This window comes from Rhinopithecus bieti, unplaced genomic scaffold, assembly GCF_001698545.2.
Source record: "Rhinopithecus bieti isolate Rb0 unplaced genomic scaffold, ASM169854v2 scaffold_2554, whole genome shotgun sequence".
Classification (NCBI taxonomy): Eukaryota; Metazoa; Chordata; class Mammalia; order Primates; family Cercopithecidae; genus Rhinopithecus; species Rhinopithecus bieti.
This window is the reverse complement of record NW_016804196.1, coordinates 3762886-3776934: the sequence shown is the minus strand read 5'-3', so window position 1 is coordinate 3776934 and position 14049 is coordinate 3762886. Positions and strand designations below refer to the sequence as shown.

The 14049-nt window shown below is 42.0% G+C and overlaps 1 protein-coding gene across 3 annotated transcripts in view; it reads left to right on the top strand.

The window, feature by feature from the left end:
• Positions 1-14049, top strand: part of BCL2 (BCL2 apoptosis regulator) — a 207885-nt gene that overhangs the window by 71911 nt on the left and 121925 nt on the right. The window contains exon 3 of one of the 3 annotated variants that reach the window (XM_017867154.1): positions 10021-10089. The exons of the other annotated variants lie outside the window; for them this stretch is intronic. Coding sequence (XP_017722643.1) covers positions 10021-10074 — 54 coding nt within the window. The 3' untranslated portion in view covers positions 10075-10089. Of the gene's footprint in view, positions 1-10020; positions 10090-14049 lie in introns of those variants that run through there. 3 annotated transcript variants of the gene reach the window in all.

Below are 14049 nucleotides of genomic sequence, written 5' to 3'. Positions count from 1 at the left end.
ACTATTTTTTGGTAAGACCTCTCCCACTAAGATATGAGGACATATGCAGAAAGTGAGGAAATAAAACTCAAAGAGGTGCTGTTTCTAATTGGCTTTCAAAAGCGAATTTTCTATCAAGATGTGACACGAATGTTCAAGTTTTAACAGGTTCTGTTTTCTTGTAAATATTCACTTCACTATATCTAATAATCTTAGTGAATGAAGATATCATTAGTGTCTTTTTTAAGATATTAGGAATATTAGGATTACTTATATTTGAGGACTAAAAGATTGGTAGAGACATAAATCTATCCTTGTGGCTTCTTTGCATACTTTAATGCTAAAGTTGCATACTTAAGATTGAATACAAATGTTGTCTTGGCAATCAGATATAATATTTGGGCTGGGTGCAGTGGCTCACGCCTGTAATCCCAGCACTTTGGGAGGCTGACATGTGTAGATCACCTGAGGTCAGGAGTTTGAGACCAGCCTGGCCAACATAGTGAAACCCCATCTCTACTAAAAATACAAACATTAGCTGGGTGTGGTGGCAGGCACTTGTAATCCCAGCTACTCGGGAAGCTGAGGCAGGAGAATTGCTTGAACTCAGAAGGTGGAGTTTGTAGTGAGCCAAGATCATGCCATTGCACTCCAGCCTGGGCAACAAGAGATAAACTACGTCTAAAAAAAAAAAAAGAAGAAAAAAAAACCTTCCTTAGTGTTAGTCACTCTTTTTCTTAAGGTTACACAGTCATGGTTGACTTTGTAGGGGCTCAGGACATGCCACGCCAGACTATCACCTCCTTTTCCGAGTACTGTTCCAATATAATTTCTAGTACCTGAGAGACTCTGCATAACAAGACACCCTTGACCCACCATACAGAGCCTCCCCTCATCAACCCACAGCTTGTGTCCCCACCACCCCCAGAAGCTCCAAGTCCCTATTCCTTTCCACAGCTCAGGATGCTAAATGAGCTTCAACCATCTGACCCTACTTCAAGTCTCATATTTTGTGGGACTCCCATGCGCACTTACATTATTAAATATGGGGTTTCCTTCTGTTAATTTGTCTTACGTCAATTCATAGCCCGGCCAAGAAACCCAGAGTGGTGGAGGGAAGCCATTTCTCTCTCCCCTACAACTTTTAAATACTAAAATTAAAAATGTCCCCACCCACCAATATTGGAACTCCATGGTATCCATAAGCTGGGTTGCATGTTAGTGATTGTGATAAGCAATAAAAATCCTTGCATGTCAATATTTTACTAAATTTGATTATTCGTGGATTTGTGACCATTATTATTTGCTGTTTATTGGTTTGTTGTTGTTTTTTAAAATATTTTACTAGGACTTATGGACCACATGTTTGTTTCAGAAATTCTTCATAAGACATCTATTTTCCTAGTAAGTGGGAAGAAAAATCACTTAACAGTATTCAAAGTACCTCAAAAGATGCAAATAAAGAAGTTTGAATTTTAAATATGGATTATGGAAAGATGAATATGAAAAGGGTACTCTTAGAGTTTATCAATTGACTATCCCTGGAGAAAGTTTCCATTCTCCATTAATACTCCAACAGCTTTGAATAGCGTATGTTCTTGTGTATACAATGAAAATAAGCCATCATCATTGTCATCATATTAACTGGGCTTGTGCCCATTGTAGATTTCATGAAAATAACCAACCATCAAAATGACTTGACAGGAGAAGCCAACAAACCCTAACATTAAGTGGTCCTGTAAAAGTTTGCAGGTATATTATTTGTGGTATTCAGTAATACTCTCAATTAGTTTTTATGACTTAATTAACTTAATTCATTTTCATGAATGGTAAAATTCACTGTTTCCTACATTCACAGATGATACCCTATTTTGATGGAAAACCAAAGACTCACTATATGCTCTCCTTTTCAGTAGCGGTAGTAGTTGCAGCCACTAACTTCAGATGTGCAGTTCCTAGTTTACTATGTGATTCAGTGTGCTTTTATCGAGGGCCTCCTTGTCGAGAGGGACTATAATACACTAGCAGGAGTATATGCTTTGGAGTCAAACTGTTCTTGGCTCAGATCCTGGCACAGTTACTTGCTTACTGTGTGGTCTTGGGCTTCCTGGTCTGTAAAATACCCGCCCTGCAGAGTTGTTGCTGAGTTGAAGTGAGAGGATGTATGTGCAAGTGTGCGGTGCGGCATTCGGTGGGTGCTCCACAGCACTGGCTTCCCTTTCCTTACACACTGGAGGGCTGCTGCTCTAATTCCTGTCCACCGAGTAGACGGGGAGGCAGAGTAGTGCCTGAAACTACCATTGTTTTCAGTGAGTCAAACATGTCATGTTGTGATATCTTAGGCATGTCCCTTCACCTTGGGGGTCTTGGTTAACTCCTCTGTTAAATTTAGAGCTTGACTTTTTTTTTTTTTTTTTTTTGAGGTGGAGTCTTACTCCATCACGCAGGCTGGAGTGCAGTGGTGCATCTCAGCTCACTGCAACCTCCGCATCCTGTGTTCAAGCGATTCTCCTGCCTCAGCCTCCCAAGTAGCTGGGGCTACATCACGCACCACCATGCCCAGGTGATGTTTTTGGCATTTTTAGTAGAGACTGGGTTTCACCATGTTGGCAAGGCTAGTCTTGAACTCCTGATCTCAAGTGATCCACCTGCCTTGGCCTCCCAGAGTGCTGGGATTACAGGTGTGAGCCACCGCACTTGGCCAGTTGACCTTTACTTTATGATTATTTCTAAAGCAGTTCCAGATCTATCCTTCTGTGATGCTATGATACTATGAAGCATTAAGTTAAAGACTAGGAGCTTAACAGTGGGGTGTTAAATGGACAGGATTGACCACAATCATATATGGTGAAGGAAGAACCAATTGGACTTAGTGACACATTAAATATGATTATACATGAATTGGAAACTATTTCGAGGTAATGTTCCCCAGGATGCTGTCTCCAAAACACTGGTTGCTGAGGATGGGAATAGATGTTAATTGAAAAAAAGGTTTCTGAAAAGCATTTGGGAAATGCTAACTTCACCAGGTTTCTTTCCTGCAGGACTTCTCTGATTCTTTAATATGCCCATATGCATGATGATTCTGAAACTGGGGAATGTAGTCATAGTACGAAGCATTTCTAAAGCTTATTTCTTCATGGAATCAGAATTACGTTGCACCCAAGTAGCATCTTACAGGACCAGTATGTCATGGAAAATACTCTGTGAAATGCTGCTCTGTGGTTTTAAACCAAGAATGAGGTACGATATGGGGGCATTGACTCAACCCAATGAATGTGCTGAGCGCTGACCTCCCAAGGTCCTGTGGAGGGCAGAGACGGATAAGATCCCGTCTCTGCAACAAGGCTGGCAATAAGCCATTAGTGGTGGCATTGTCTACATGGCCAATAGCAGGGATGCCTTGGGGGAGACAACATCCCACCGAATTATTGATGCAGATTCAGTTGAGGCAGTATCCCCAGGGTGCAGAGTCCTGACTTCTGTCTTGGATGTGCTTATTCTCTGTCTCTCTATGAAGCTCTTGTAATGGTATTAGCATCCAGTTCACCACAGAGAAATTCTGCAGATGAAATGAACATAGGAGCTAAACCAATAGGAAGTTTCATTCAGGAGGAGATTTTACAAAATGGACTCTTCGGACTTTGTTTTTGAGTACATAGTTATTTGACCACCATTTCTACACTTGGCCTTAAAGTCAAAATATAATCTAAGGCAAGAAGTCTAAAAACTATGTAGTAGACAACCTTGCTTTACTGTGAAGGACATGGCATCTCAATGTTGGTGGAACCTGACGACATAGTTTGTTTTTATTTCTCATTGATGAAAGACGAGCCAGAGGCCTGATGGCAGATTTTACTGGGAAGGACCTTTTCTCACTGGTCAGATCCGTGGATTATTTCACCACTGGATTTTTCTGCCTGTTAGGCCTTTGGAAACATTTTGGCAGATTGAGCAGTTATTTTGCTCATGTTGTGAGTAGCATTTCTCTGACCTTTTGTTATTTACTGAAACAATCCAGCCTGTTTTCTTTTAAGAGAAGCGTGAAATGAAGGGGAGTCAGTCAGCACATGCTGACTCTGGTATCAGAAGGCTAACTTTTGGGCTGCTTGGCACTATGTATACTTTTAAAGTTATGGGGTCATTGGCCTCTTTTTTTCTTATTCCCATGATTTTGAAGGAGTCTTTTGGGGGAATTTTTTTTTTCCTCGCTAAAGCAGATGCATGTAAGGTTAGTAATTTAAAAATAAATATTTCACTATGTCTACAAACATAACCCTCTAAGTTTTCTTACGACATCTTGGGCATGGTAAATTATCTGAAGCCTCTCCTCTTTTAAACATTGATGTGATATGATGGGGAGGCCAGTTTGGCACTGGAATGGTGGCTTGGTGACAGGGTATCCCTCACTCCTGACCTCTCACGACCTTGTGAGTCCAGACAGTGGAGGTGATGACACCATTCAGGACACTCTCCACCAGCCACAACAGGGAGCTCCTTCTCCCTAGTTCTCTGCCTACCTATGCCCAGAAAACCTGTCTCCCTGATGTTTTTCTGGTTCTTCTCCTAGTAGAGGATTTCCATTCATTGCAGGTTGACTTGCAAGGATAAAGGAAGTACCAAGATCCTATTGTGGCCGGGCACAGTGGCTCACACTTGTAATCCCAGTACTTTGGGAGGCCGAGGTGGGCGGATCACCCGAGGTCAGGAGTTCAAGACCAGCCTGGCCAACATGGCAAAATCCTGTCTCTACTAAAAATACAGAATTAGCTGGGCGTGGTGGCGGGCAGCTATAATCCCAGCTACTCGGGAGGCTTAGGCAGGAGAATTGCTTGAACCTGGAAGGCGGAGGTTGCAGTGAGCCAAGATCACATCACTGCACTGCAGCCTGGGCAACAGAGTAAAACTTCGTCTCAAAAAAGAAAAAGAAGAAAAAAAAAAAAAGATCCTGTTGCATCTTCAAAGAGGAAAAAATGTGCATGTGTATGTATACTTGAGTATATGTTCATTCATATCTCCCCATCTATCTACTTACCTATTGATCTCTTTCTTGCCCAGTCAGAAAATTCAACAGGAATCATGGTTTTTCATTGGGATTCCCCATAGCACTTGAGCTCAGCTGCTAGTGTTGAAGACATCACTCAAATTTGTCTTATTCTCTTAACCAAACATAAAAATGATGGTTACCTACATAAACTAGCCTAGGTGATCATTAATTGAGGCTGTGTGTCATTTAATAATGACCTGTATGTTTGACAATCACCATCGTCTAAGAATGGGCCATGGCTTTAGGAATGTTTCATTCATTTCTTCAGTCTTTCAGTCAACAAATAGCACACTTTCCTAGGTGCTGGGGACACAGTCTGAGCAAAGGGACACACTTCTCATGGTGCTACATGGGCAATAAATAAGTAAAACCGAAAAATAAGGATGTAGCAGACAACAAAATGGATAATGTATGGTGTAACTGGGGAGGGCAGTGATATGGTTTGGCTGTGTCCTCACCCAAATTTCATCTTGAACTGTAGCTCCCATGTGTCATGGGAGGGATCAGGTAGGATGTAATTGAATCATGGGGACCAGTCTTTCCTGTGCTGTTGTCGTGATAATGAATAAGTCTCATGAGACCTGATGGTTTTATAAAGGGGAGTTTGCCGCACAAGTTCTGTTATTTTCTCTTGTCTGCCGCCATGTCTTTCGCCTTCCACCATGATTGTGATTTACAATTTTCTTTGTAAATTACACGGTCTCGGGTATATCTTTACCAGCAGCGTCAACACAGACTAATACAGCGGTAAGGCTAGTTTAAATATGAGTTTCGCAGGACCTGTTGCTTTGGCTTGAGACCTGTAAGATGAGGAGCCAGCCCTGAGAAGTTCTGAGGAAAAACTTGGAGACAGAAGGAAGAACAAATGGACTCCTGTCCCATTTCTGTTCCTTACTGAATGGCTTCATGTATATGTTTGCCACTTGGGACTATGATCCAATGCCTCTTTAAATCTCTAGGTCATTGGGAACATCCACAAAACGGCTGAAAGATGCTGTTTTGTTAGAATGCTCGTTGTAATGCAGGATGCTGGTGAACCCAGTGTGAACCTTTCAAAAACCTGTTGATCCCACCCCACCCACTCTCTAGAGCTCTGATATTGACAGAGGCTATCTTTCACAGATTAGAAAGTCGGCAGACTCCACTTCTTAGAGGAAAGTTGTGGAAAATACTTAAAAATGCTGTGAGTAGAAGAGAGAAGCAGTTTAGAGCTTCAAATTCAATCAGGCTAAGTTGGGCAAGCTACTGCCTTATAGGCAGTAATTTTCTCATAGAACTTTAAAAACTTTTATTTTGCAATAATTATAGACTTGCAGGAAGTTGCAAAAATAGTACAGAGAGGGTCCATGTACTCTTCATCCAGCTTCCTGAATGGTAACATCTTGCATAACAATAGTAAATGGTATCATGTACATAGCATTACATTATCAATACCAGGAAACTGACGTTAGTATTAGTCCAGGCCTTACACAGATTTCACCATGGTTTATCTTCACTGGTTTGTATGTGTGCGTGTGTTTCACCCCATGTCCAGATTCCTGTAACCACCACCGCCATCGGGACACAGGGGTATTCCATCCTTACCAAGAAATTCCCTTGTCTCCCTGTACTTTTATGTATGAGAAATGGCAGCAGATGCTATCCTGCTTTTAGTCTGAATCGTATTCTGGAAAAATCTATAGTGAGAGAAGGTGGATGAGTCTTTGAAATCTATTGAAATCTATTGGCACTGAGAATCTGCCTAATTGATATAGAAATGGAGTTCCTTGGTCTGACTTGTATGAAGACCGTCTACAAGCTCAGAACCAAAAAACACAGGTTTGAATATGTAACCCTGACCACATTCTGAGAGTCCATCAGTGGATGCTCAAATTGGTTTAAGAAGCTAAGGCCGGTCATGTGGCCTGAATAGTTTATTTCTAAGAAGAAAACTCTTTCTGGCACCACACAACTTGGGAGATTAATAATATATATATGGATCATTTGCCACGTTTCTCGAAGATAGCCCAGGAAGCAGATACACCAGTAATGGGTTAACAGGTTACCTGAAGAGTGGGTGCATTCCTTATGGAAAACAGAACACATGATAGAAAAATAGCCCTTTGTGTGTGGAGGCAAGAAACCTTTAGGATATGCAGTTAGCAGTGAGAACTTAAGTAAGGTGCAGGCTGAAATGGAAACACGCTATAAACAGATTGAGAGAGAGACAACAGCTTTAAGGGAAAACATCTGTCTGGTGGATCTGACATCCAAAAACTGCATCTGTGGCCTAGGACCAATCTTGTAATGCTTAAAAAAGGAATCCAAAGAGGCCCAAAGCAGGCTCTGAAAGTTTCTTTCTTTCCTTGAGATTTTCTGTTTGCTCTGCCCGGAATGCTACCCAGGGTGGATGAAATGAACTCATCTGGTCCTGTTTCCCAATGCTGAAGTAGCACACCAGAGAAGTTAACTTTAGAACAATTGGTTGCGGTAACATTTTACCTGGATTATTCTAGACATACTGATAAGGGGAATCCATTTACTCTGCCAAACGAAACTTCTGGAAAAAAAATTTTTTTTGACATTCTTGCTCTGTCACCCAGGCTGGAGTGAAGCCGCATGATCTTGGCTCACTGCAACCTCCGCCTCCTAGATTCAAGTGATTCTCCTGCCTCAACCTCCTGAGTAGCAGGGATTACAGGCACCGGCCACCATGCCTGGCTAATTTTTATATTTGTTGTTGTTGTTCTTGAGACGGAGTCTTGCTCTGTCGCCCAGGCTGGAGTGCAGTGGCGTGATCTCGGCTCACTGCAACCTCCACCTCCCGGGTTCAGGTGATTCTCCTGCCTCAGCTTCCCAAGTAGCTGGGATTACAGGTGCCCGCCAACACGCCCAGCTAATTTTTGTATTTTTAGTAGAGACAGGGTTTCACCATCTTGGCCAGGCTGGTCTTGAATTCCTCACCTCATGATCCACCCACCTCGGCCTCCCAAAGTGTTGGGATTACAAGTGTGAGCCACCGTGCCCGGCCTAATTTTTTAATAGAGATGAGGTCTCACTACGTTGGACAGGCTGGTCTCAAACTCCTGACCTCAAGTGATCCACCCGCCTCAGTCTCTCAAAGTGTTGGGATTATAGACGTGAGCCACTGCACCCGGCCACAAAACTTCTAGAAATCTTGAGAGTGACTCTTCCAATATTTTGTATTTCAAGTAGAAGTTTTCAGTAATAATGATGTTGAAAGCCAGAAGAGAGGAGCAGATACTGTTCTCATGAAGCCTCAGAGGACATCAAGAGCATCTATCTCGATGCTAGATTGAATTGAAAATTTGTCATATTAGTCCCTTGACCTACTCATATTTTTTCTCTTGAGCCATTGGTTTGTGTTCTGTAAACACAGCTTAAGAGGCTGTTTTAAAGGAAATGGAGATCAGGTGTTCTCTACAGAGTGCCATGCTCGATTCCCCGGGGTGGGAGCAGGAGAGGATTATGAGCAAAGAGTTTCAGCCCTCGCCCTGGGACATTACCCCTCCTCCCTACACAGACTTCACAGTGGGATGCTGGCGAATTTTTTTATGTTAATTTTTATTTTTAAATTTAACTTCTATTTTAAGTTCAGAGGCACATGTGCAGGTTTGTTACATAGATACACTTGTGTCCTGGGGCTTTGTTGTACAGATTATTTTGTCACCCAGGTATTAAGCCCAGTACCCATTAGTTATTTTTCCTGATCCTCTCCCTCCTCCCACCCTTCACACTCTGATAGATCCCAATGTGTGTTGTTCCCTTGTATGTGTCCATACGTTCTCATCAGTTAGCTCCCACTTATAAGTAAGAACATGCAGTATTTGGTTTTCTGTTCCTGATGTTAGTTTACTCAGGATAATGGCCTCCAGCTCCCTCCATGTTCCTGCAAAAGACACGCTCTCATTCTTTTTTATGGCTGTATAGTAAGTATTCATTCCATGGTGTATATGTACCAAATTTTCTTTATCTAGTCTATCATTGATGGGCATTGAGGTTGGTTCTGTGTCTTTGCTATTGTGAATAGTACAGATGCTGATGAATTTGCACTTCATATTCAGTGATTTTCACCTTGAAGAACATACCTTACTCAATCCATGTTACTTGAAGACTACCGTAACTGAGGTGTAGGAATTTGTCCTAAATTACTGTAAACAACCTTTTGGGGCATTTCACAATATTCCAGTGCCTCTCCGTTCCCTTTCACTATCCTCTCCACCTGATCCCTCTTTCAAACTCTTGTCTTTATTTTTATACATCTTACCCCAAACCAAGATTGCAGTAAGATTCCTATGTGCCATTGCCACGTACATTTTCAGCAATTTGAAATTTTATCTAATATGAATTAAGTTGGTATAAATCGTACCACTTGACATACATGAAGTTGTTTGCTACAGCCCTGTTCTGGAGAATGATGAGAATGTCCTTCTTGTTTTGTGGCAGGGAGGAGGGGGGATGTTTTAATGAGGAGGGACTGGTAATAAGGGATTGTGGTGAACTGGCAGGGGAGGAAATTCAATAAACAGAAGAGAGGAACTCAGGATAGTTGGGCACTGGAGTGTTGCAAAAAAAAGCAATATGCTATGGTCTCCCCATGGAATGCTCACCTACTCTATGCTTAGAATCCCTGACAGCCGTTTTCCACTCTCCAACACCGGCACACAATAGGGTCTCAGGGTTTGTTGCAATAAATTGGGCTCTATATTACGTGTTCTCTGATTTCTCCTCAATAATGTGTATATCCCAGCCCTGCATTGAAAATTAGGACAGCAAGTGACATTAAAGTCAGATAATCTGCCTCATGTCACATGGGTTGAATGTGGTAGATGTGAGCTCAGATCTTTTGACTGCCTCATGGCACCTTCCATTTCCAAGCCTCAGTTTTCTCATTTTCTTAAGGCACAGAATTCGTCCCATTACTTGGTCTGGTATTGAGGAGAAGCTTGGTATAATGGAAAGACTCAAATTTCATTTTATTTTTCCCTTCTTAGAAGAAATCTGTAGAACTGTTTCATCACAACCTGTGGATGGCTGACGTAGTTTGAAGATCCACACCTCGGAGTAACCCATCTCAGAAAATGTCAGCCGGGGTGCCCACTGGTACATTGTTTGTTGTATATTTTCTCATACCGCGAAAAGGACTAGTTGAATTTGTTCCAAACCAAGCAATTGACCTAGGACTTTGCATCCTGTTTGTGTCGACCACAATTCAAATCCAACTCCTTTTTAAAATTGTATTTTATATGAAAGGTGACCTGATAGCAAGGCAAGAGTAATGACAGCCGAGGCACTCTCAAATGAGGCCAGGGTGGCAGGCTGGGACATCTTGTTTTCATCAAATTCTCGTAGTTACTCTTGACTTTTCTGTGTGTTTGCTGAGCTTTTGAGACTCTGTTGTGCTCTTTCTAGCTGGATATTTTCCAGAGGGTTATCAAGAAAAAGGAGTATCTTCTGCATTAATAACCTTGGGAAGGATTTTAGCAGTAAAATTAGAGACCAGATGATCTGCTGGACAGCAGGATGGGGGAATATTTCTTCCCCTTTCCCAGGAGAGTGTCAAGTTCAGCATGACCTAGCACCGGACCCTTCACTCAATAACTCTGAGATCTTACCATATCAAGTTATCTCAGTCATGATGATGTAAATGGCAAAACTACTACCCTTATTTCTTGGGATGAGAATTTTTCCTTTTAAAGGAATACAATATACAAAATAGGTGACCATGAAATATACTTGATGGGACAGCTAATTTCCATGCGTGCTTTGTGGTTTGTTTTTAAGTGAATTTATTGCTATAGAGTTCCAAAACAACCCTTTAACATTTATGTTTTCTGTACTTTGTCTCATTATTGAAAATAACAAGTGCTATGTAAAATCATAAAGAATATACTGAGGTTTACAGCAAGGATAATCACCAAAGATCAGGAGTTAGAAAGCTATGGCCCGTGGGCCAAATCTTGCTCACCACGTGCTTTTGTAAATAAAGTTTTATTGGAACATAGCCATGCCCATTTGCTATGTATTGTCTATGTCTGCTTTCACACTGCAACATCAGAGTTGAGTAATTATGATAGAGACCATATGGCTTAAGATATTTACTATCTGGTTTTTCACTGAAAACATTTTCCAACCCGTGCTATAGACATTTTCATGGTATTTATTTACTGACTCATTTGTTCATTCTTTTAATGGACACCAACCCTGTTAATGACACTGGGGAATGTAAAGATAAGTACATCAGTCTCTAATTTCCAAGAACTTATAATGTCTAACAGAGACAAGTTATGTACTCAAATAACAGAGACAAGTCATGTATTCATCTTTACATCTGACCAGGCAGAATACAGCACATACTACAGATGCGAAATAGCTAAATTGTTGTGGTAGTTCAGAGATGATGAGAGCCTCCGACAAAGGCAGGGAATTGGGAAATGCACGAAGATATTGCTTCCGTAACTGTGGCACACAGTGATTTCCCAATAGGGAACTTCATGAGAAATCAGGCTAATTTCCTTTATGGAATTTTATAAATTGTAGTATCCAAAGAGTGGAAGTGATTTAGGATATTACTTTGTGTCCAGATTCCTTTATCTAGAAGCATACTTCCCCTGTAACTATGGGGATGATCATATTTACAGAAAATTTTGAAGATTTGAAGGAAAGCTTCCTTTTCAGGGTGGGAAGACAGAAGGAATTCCTTTTCTTTTTTACTGATTTTTCACTTCACAGTGTAACATTAAATGCTATGGGTCTTAAAGAAAGGCTCTTGTGGGAAACCCTCAAATATCAAGTGGACTATAAAAACAAGATAGGCTGGGTGCAGTGGCTCACAGCAGTAATCCCAGCACTTTGGGAGGCCAAGTTGGATGCATCACTTGAGCCCAGGAGTTCAAGACCAGCCTGGGCAAGATGGCAAGACCCCGTCTCTACCAAGAAATACAAAAATTAACCAAGCATGATGGCACGTCTGTAGTCCCAGCTACTTGGGAGTCTGAGGTGGGAGGATCGCTTGAGCCCAGGAGGGAGAGATTGTGGTGAGCCAAGTTTGTGCCACTGCACTCCAGCCTGGGAGACAGAGCGAGACCCTGTCTTCAAACAAACAAACAAAAACATCAAGATAAAATTATAGAACCCTAGCTATGAAATAGCAGGACTCAGTGACTATTCTATCTCCTTCTTCTCCAGAATACATGTGAGTGTGAACTGAGATTTTGGTGAGTTTCCATTTCCCTTTGGCCTGTTGAACCCCTTTAAGGGTTTAGCCCCCAACCCTGGGAAGATTCCATGCATGAAAACTACCCAGATCCTCCCAGTTGGGAATTAATGTGACACTGGATAAAGAGTTCATGCTGTTTTGATTTTTTTTCTTTTTTTTTTTTTTTTGAGATGGGTCTCTCTCTGTCTCCCAGGCTGGAGTGCAATGCATGATCTCAGCTCCTGACAACCTCCACCTCTCCACCTCTTGGGTTCAAGGGATTCTCCTGCCTTACCCTCCCAAGTAGCTGGGATTACAGGTATACGCCACCATGCCTGGCTAATTTTTTATTTTTGTAGAGATGGGGTTTCACCACGTTGGCCAGGGTGGTCTTGAACTCCTGACCTCAGGTGATCCGCCCTTCTCGGCCTCCCAAAGGGCTGTGATTACAGGCGTGAGTCACTGCACCTGACCTGATTTTTGTGTCACCAGAATTGCCTTGTCCATTATTTGTGTTTTCCAAATATCTATTGAATTAACTCGAAATGGATGCAGACAGACACCGTGTACTCAAAACCTAGGTGGCTGATTTGGAAAAACATTCAAGACTTTCAGGTTAGTCTAAGAGATGCTCAAGGGAGGCCCCTTCCATTTTGCTTCCAGCAGGGTGTCAAAGTTATTGGCTAAATTTCAGCCTCCCTTTCTTTATACTCATCACAATAAAGGTACCAGCGTGAATGCAGCAGAGTTTTGTTTTAGAATACAACCCTGTGAAGTTTTACCAGCCGAAAGCATAATATTTGGATGGATAAAGTGTGTGTTTGGTGAGAAAGCTACTGAAGGAACGTAATATTGGACTCCCAATCAGGTAATTTAAATGTTATGGGAAGCACCAAGCCCACCTATTTCACATGACCCCGCCTCTCCCCTGGCCGGAGTAGCAGGGTTCCTGCAGTTAGCCATCCCACAGCTCTCGGGGGGCTCTGCTCTCTCGTTACCAAGAAGCGCATGCCAGCCGGTCTCCCAGCATTTCCTGGTCCTTTCACAATAGACAGATGGGGATGTTCCAGGTAGAGACAAAAGAGAACACGCAATCCATAAGCTCATCTTGCTGGTACTCTTCCGCTCCCTTAGCCCAAAGAAGAGAACCCAGCCCTCTGCGTAGGAAGAACACATTTCAGGGCATTTACTGACAAGTAGGTATAGTTACTGCATACACATGTGAAGGCTGCATTATATCAAAACTGTGTAAATAAACCTAGACTCTGCACACTCCTTCAGGCCCCACTGTGTATTTATGAATGGGATTGCTTCATCATTTTCTTTTAATGTCAGTAGCAGGAAGTCAGAAAGCATTACCTCTAAAACGGGGACAGAACATTGCAAATACATACATTTCCAGCCAGCTGTGGCAATAACCAGCAAACAAAATTACTTCACCCCGTCGTTATGGGCCCTATCCCTATGGGATTTTTCCTGAGTTTCTGATTTATAACAATCACTTTTGAAGGCCTCAAAATGCTTAGGTGAGATTAAATTACTGATTATCCAAAAGTTCTGTTTTCGCTGGAGTCTTTCTGGACGGCTGCTGATTCGGTCCCATTTAAAGCATTCGGTGGCATGAACTCACTTGGTTTCTGCCCACATCACTGCATTCCTGGGATGCCGTTCACAGGCCTTAGCAAGATCATCTGACAGCCGCCTGTGAGGTCAACGAACTTTATACATAATTAAACACTCGCAGTTAGGAGAATTCATTTCTTTCTCCCTGAGAAGCAGAGAAAGAATACATGTTGTGTTACCCTCCATTACGGAGTAAAAGTTG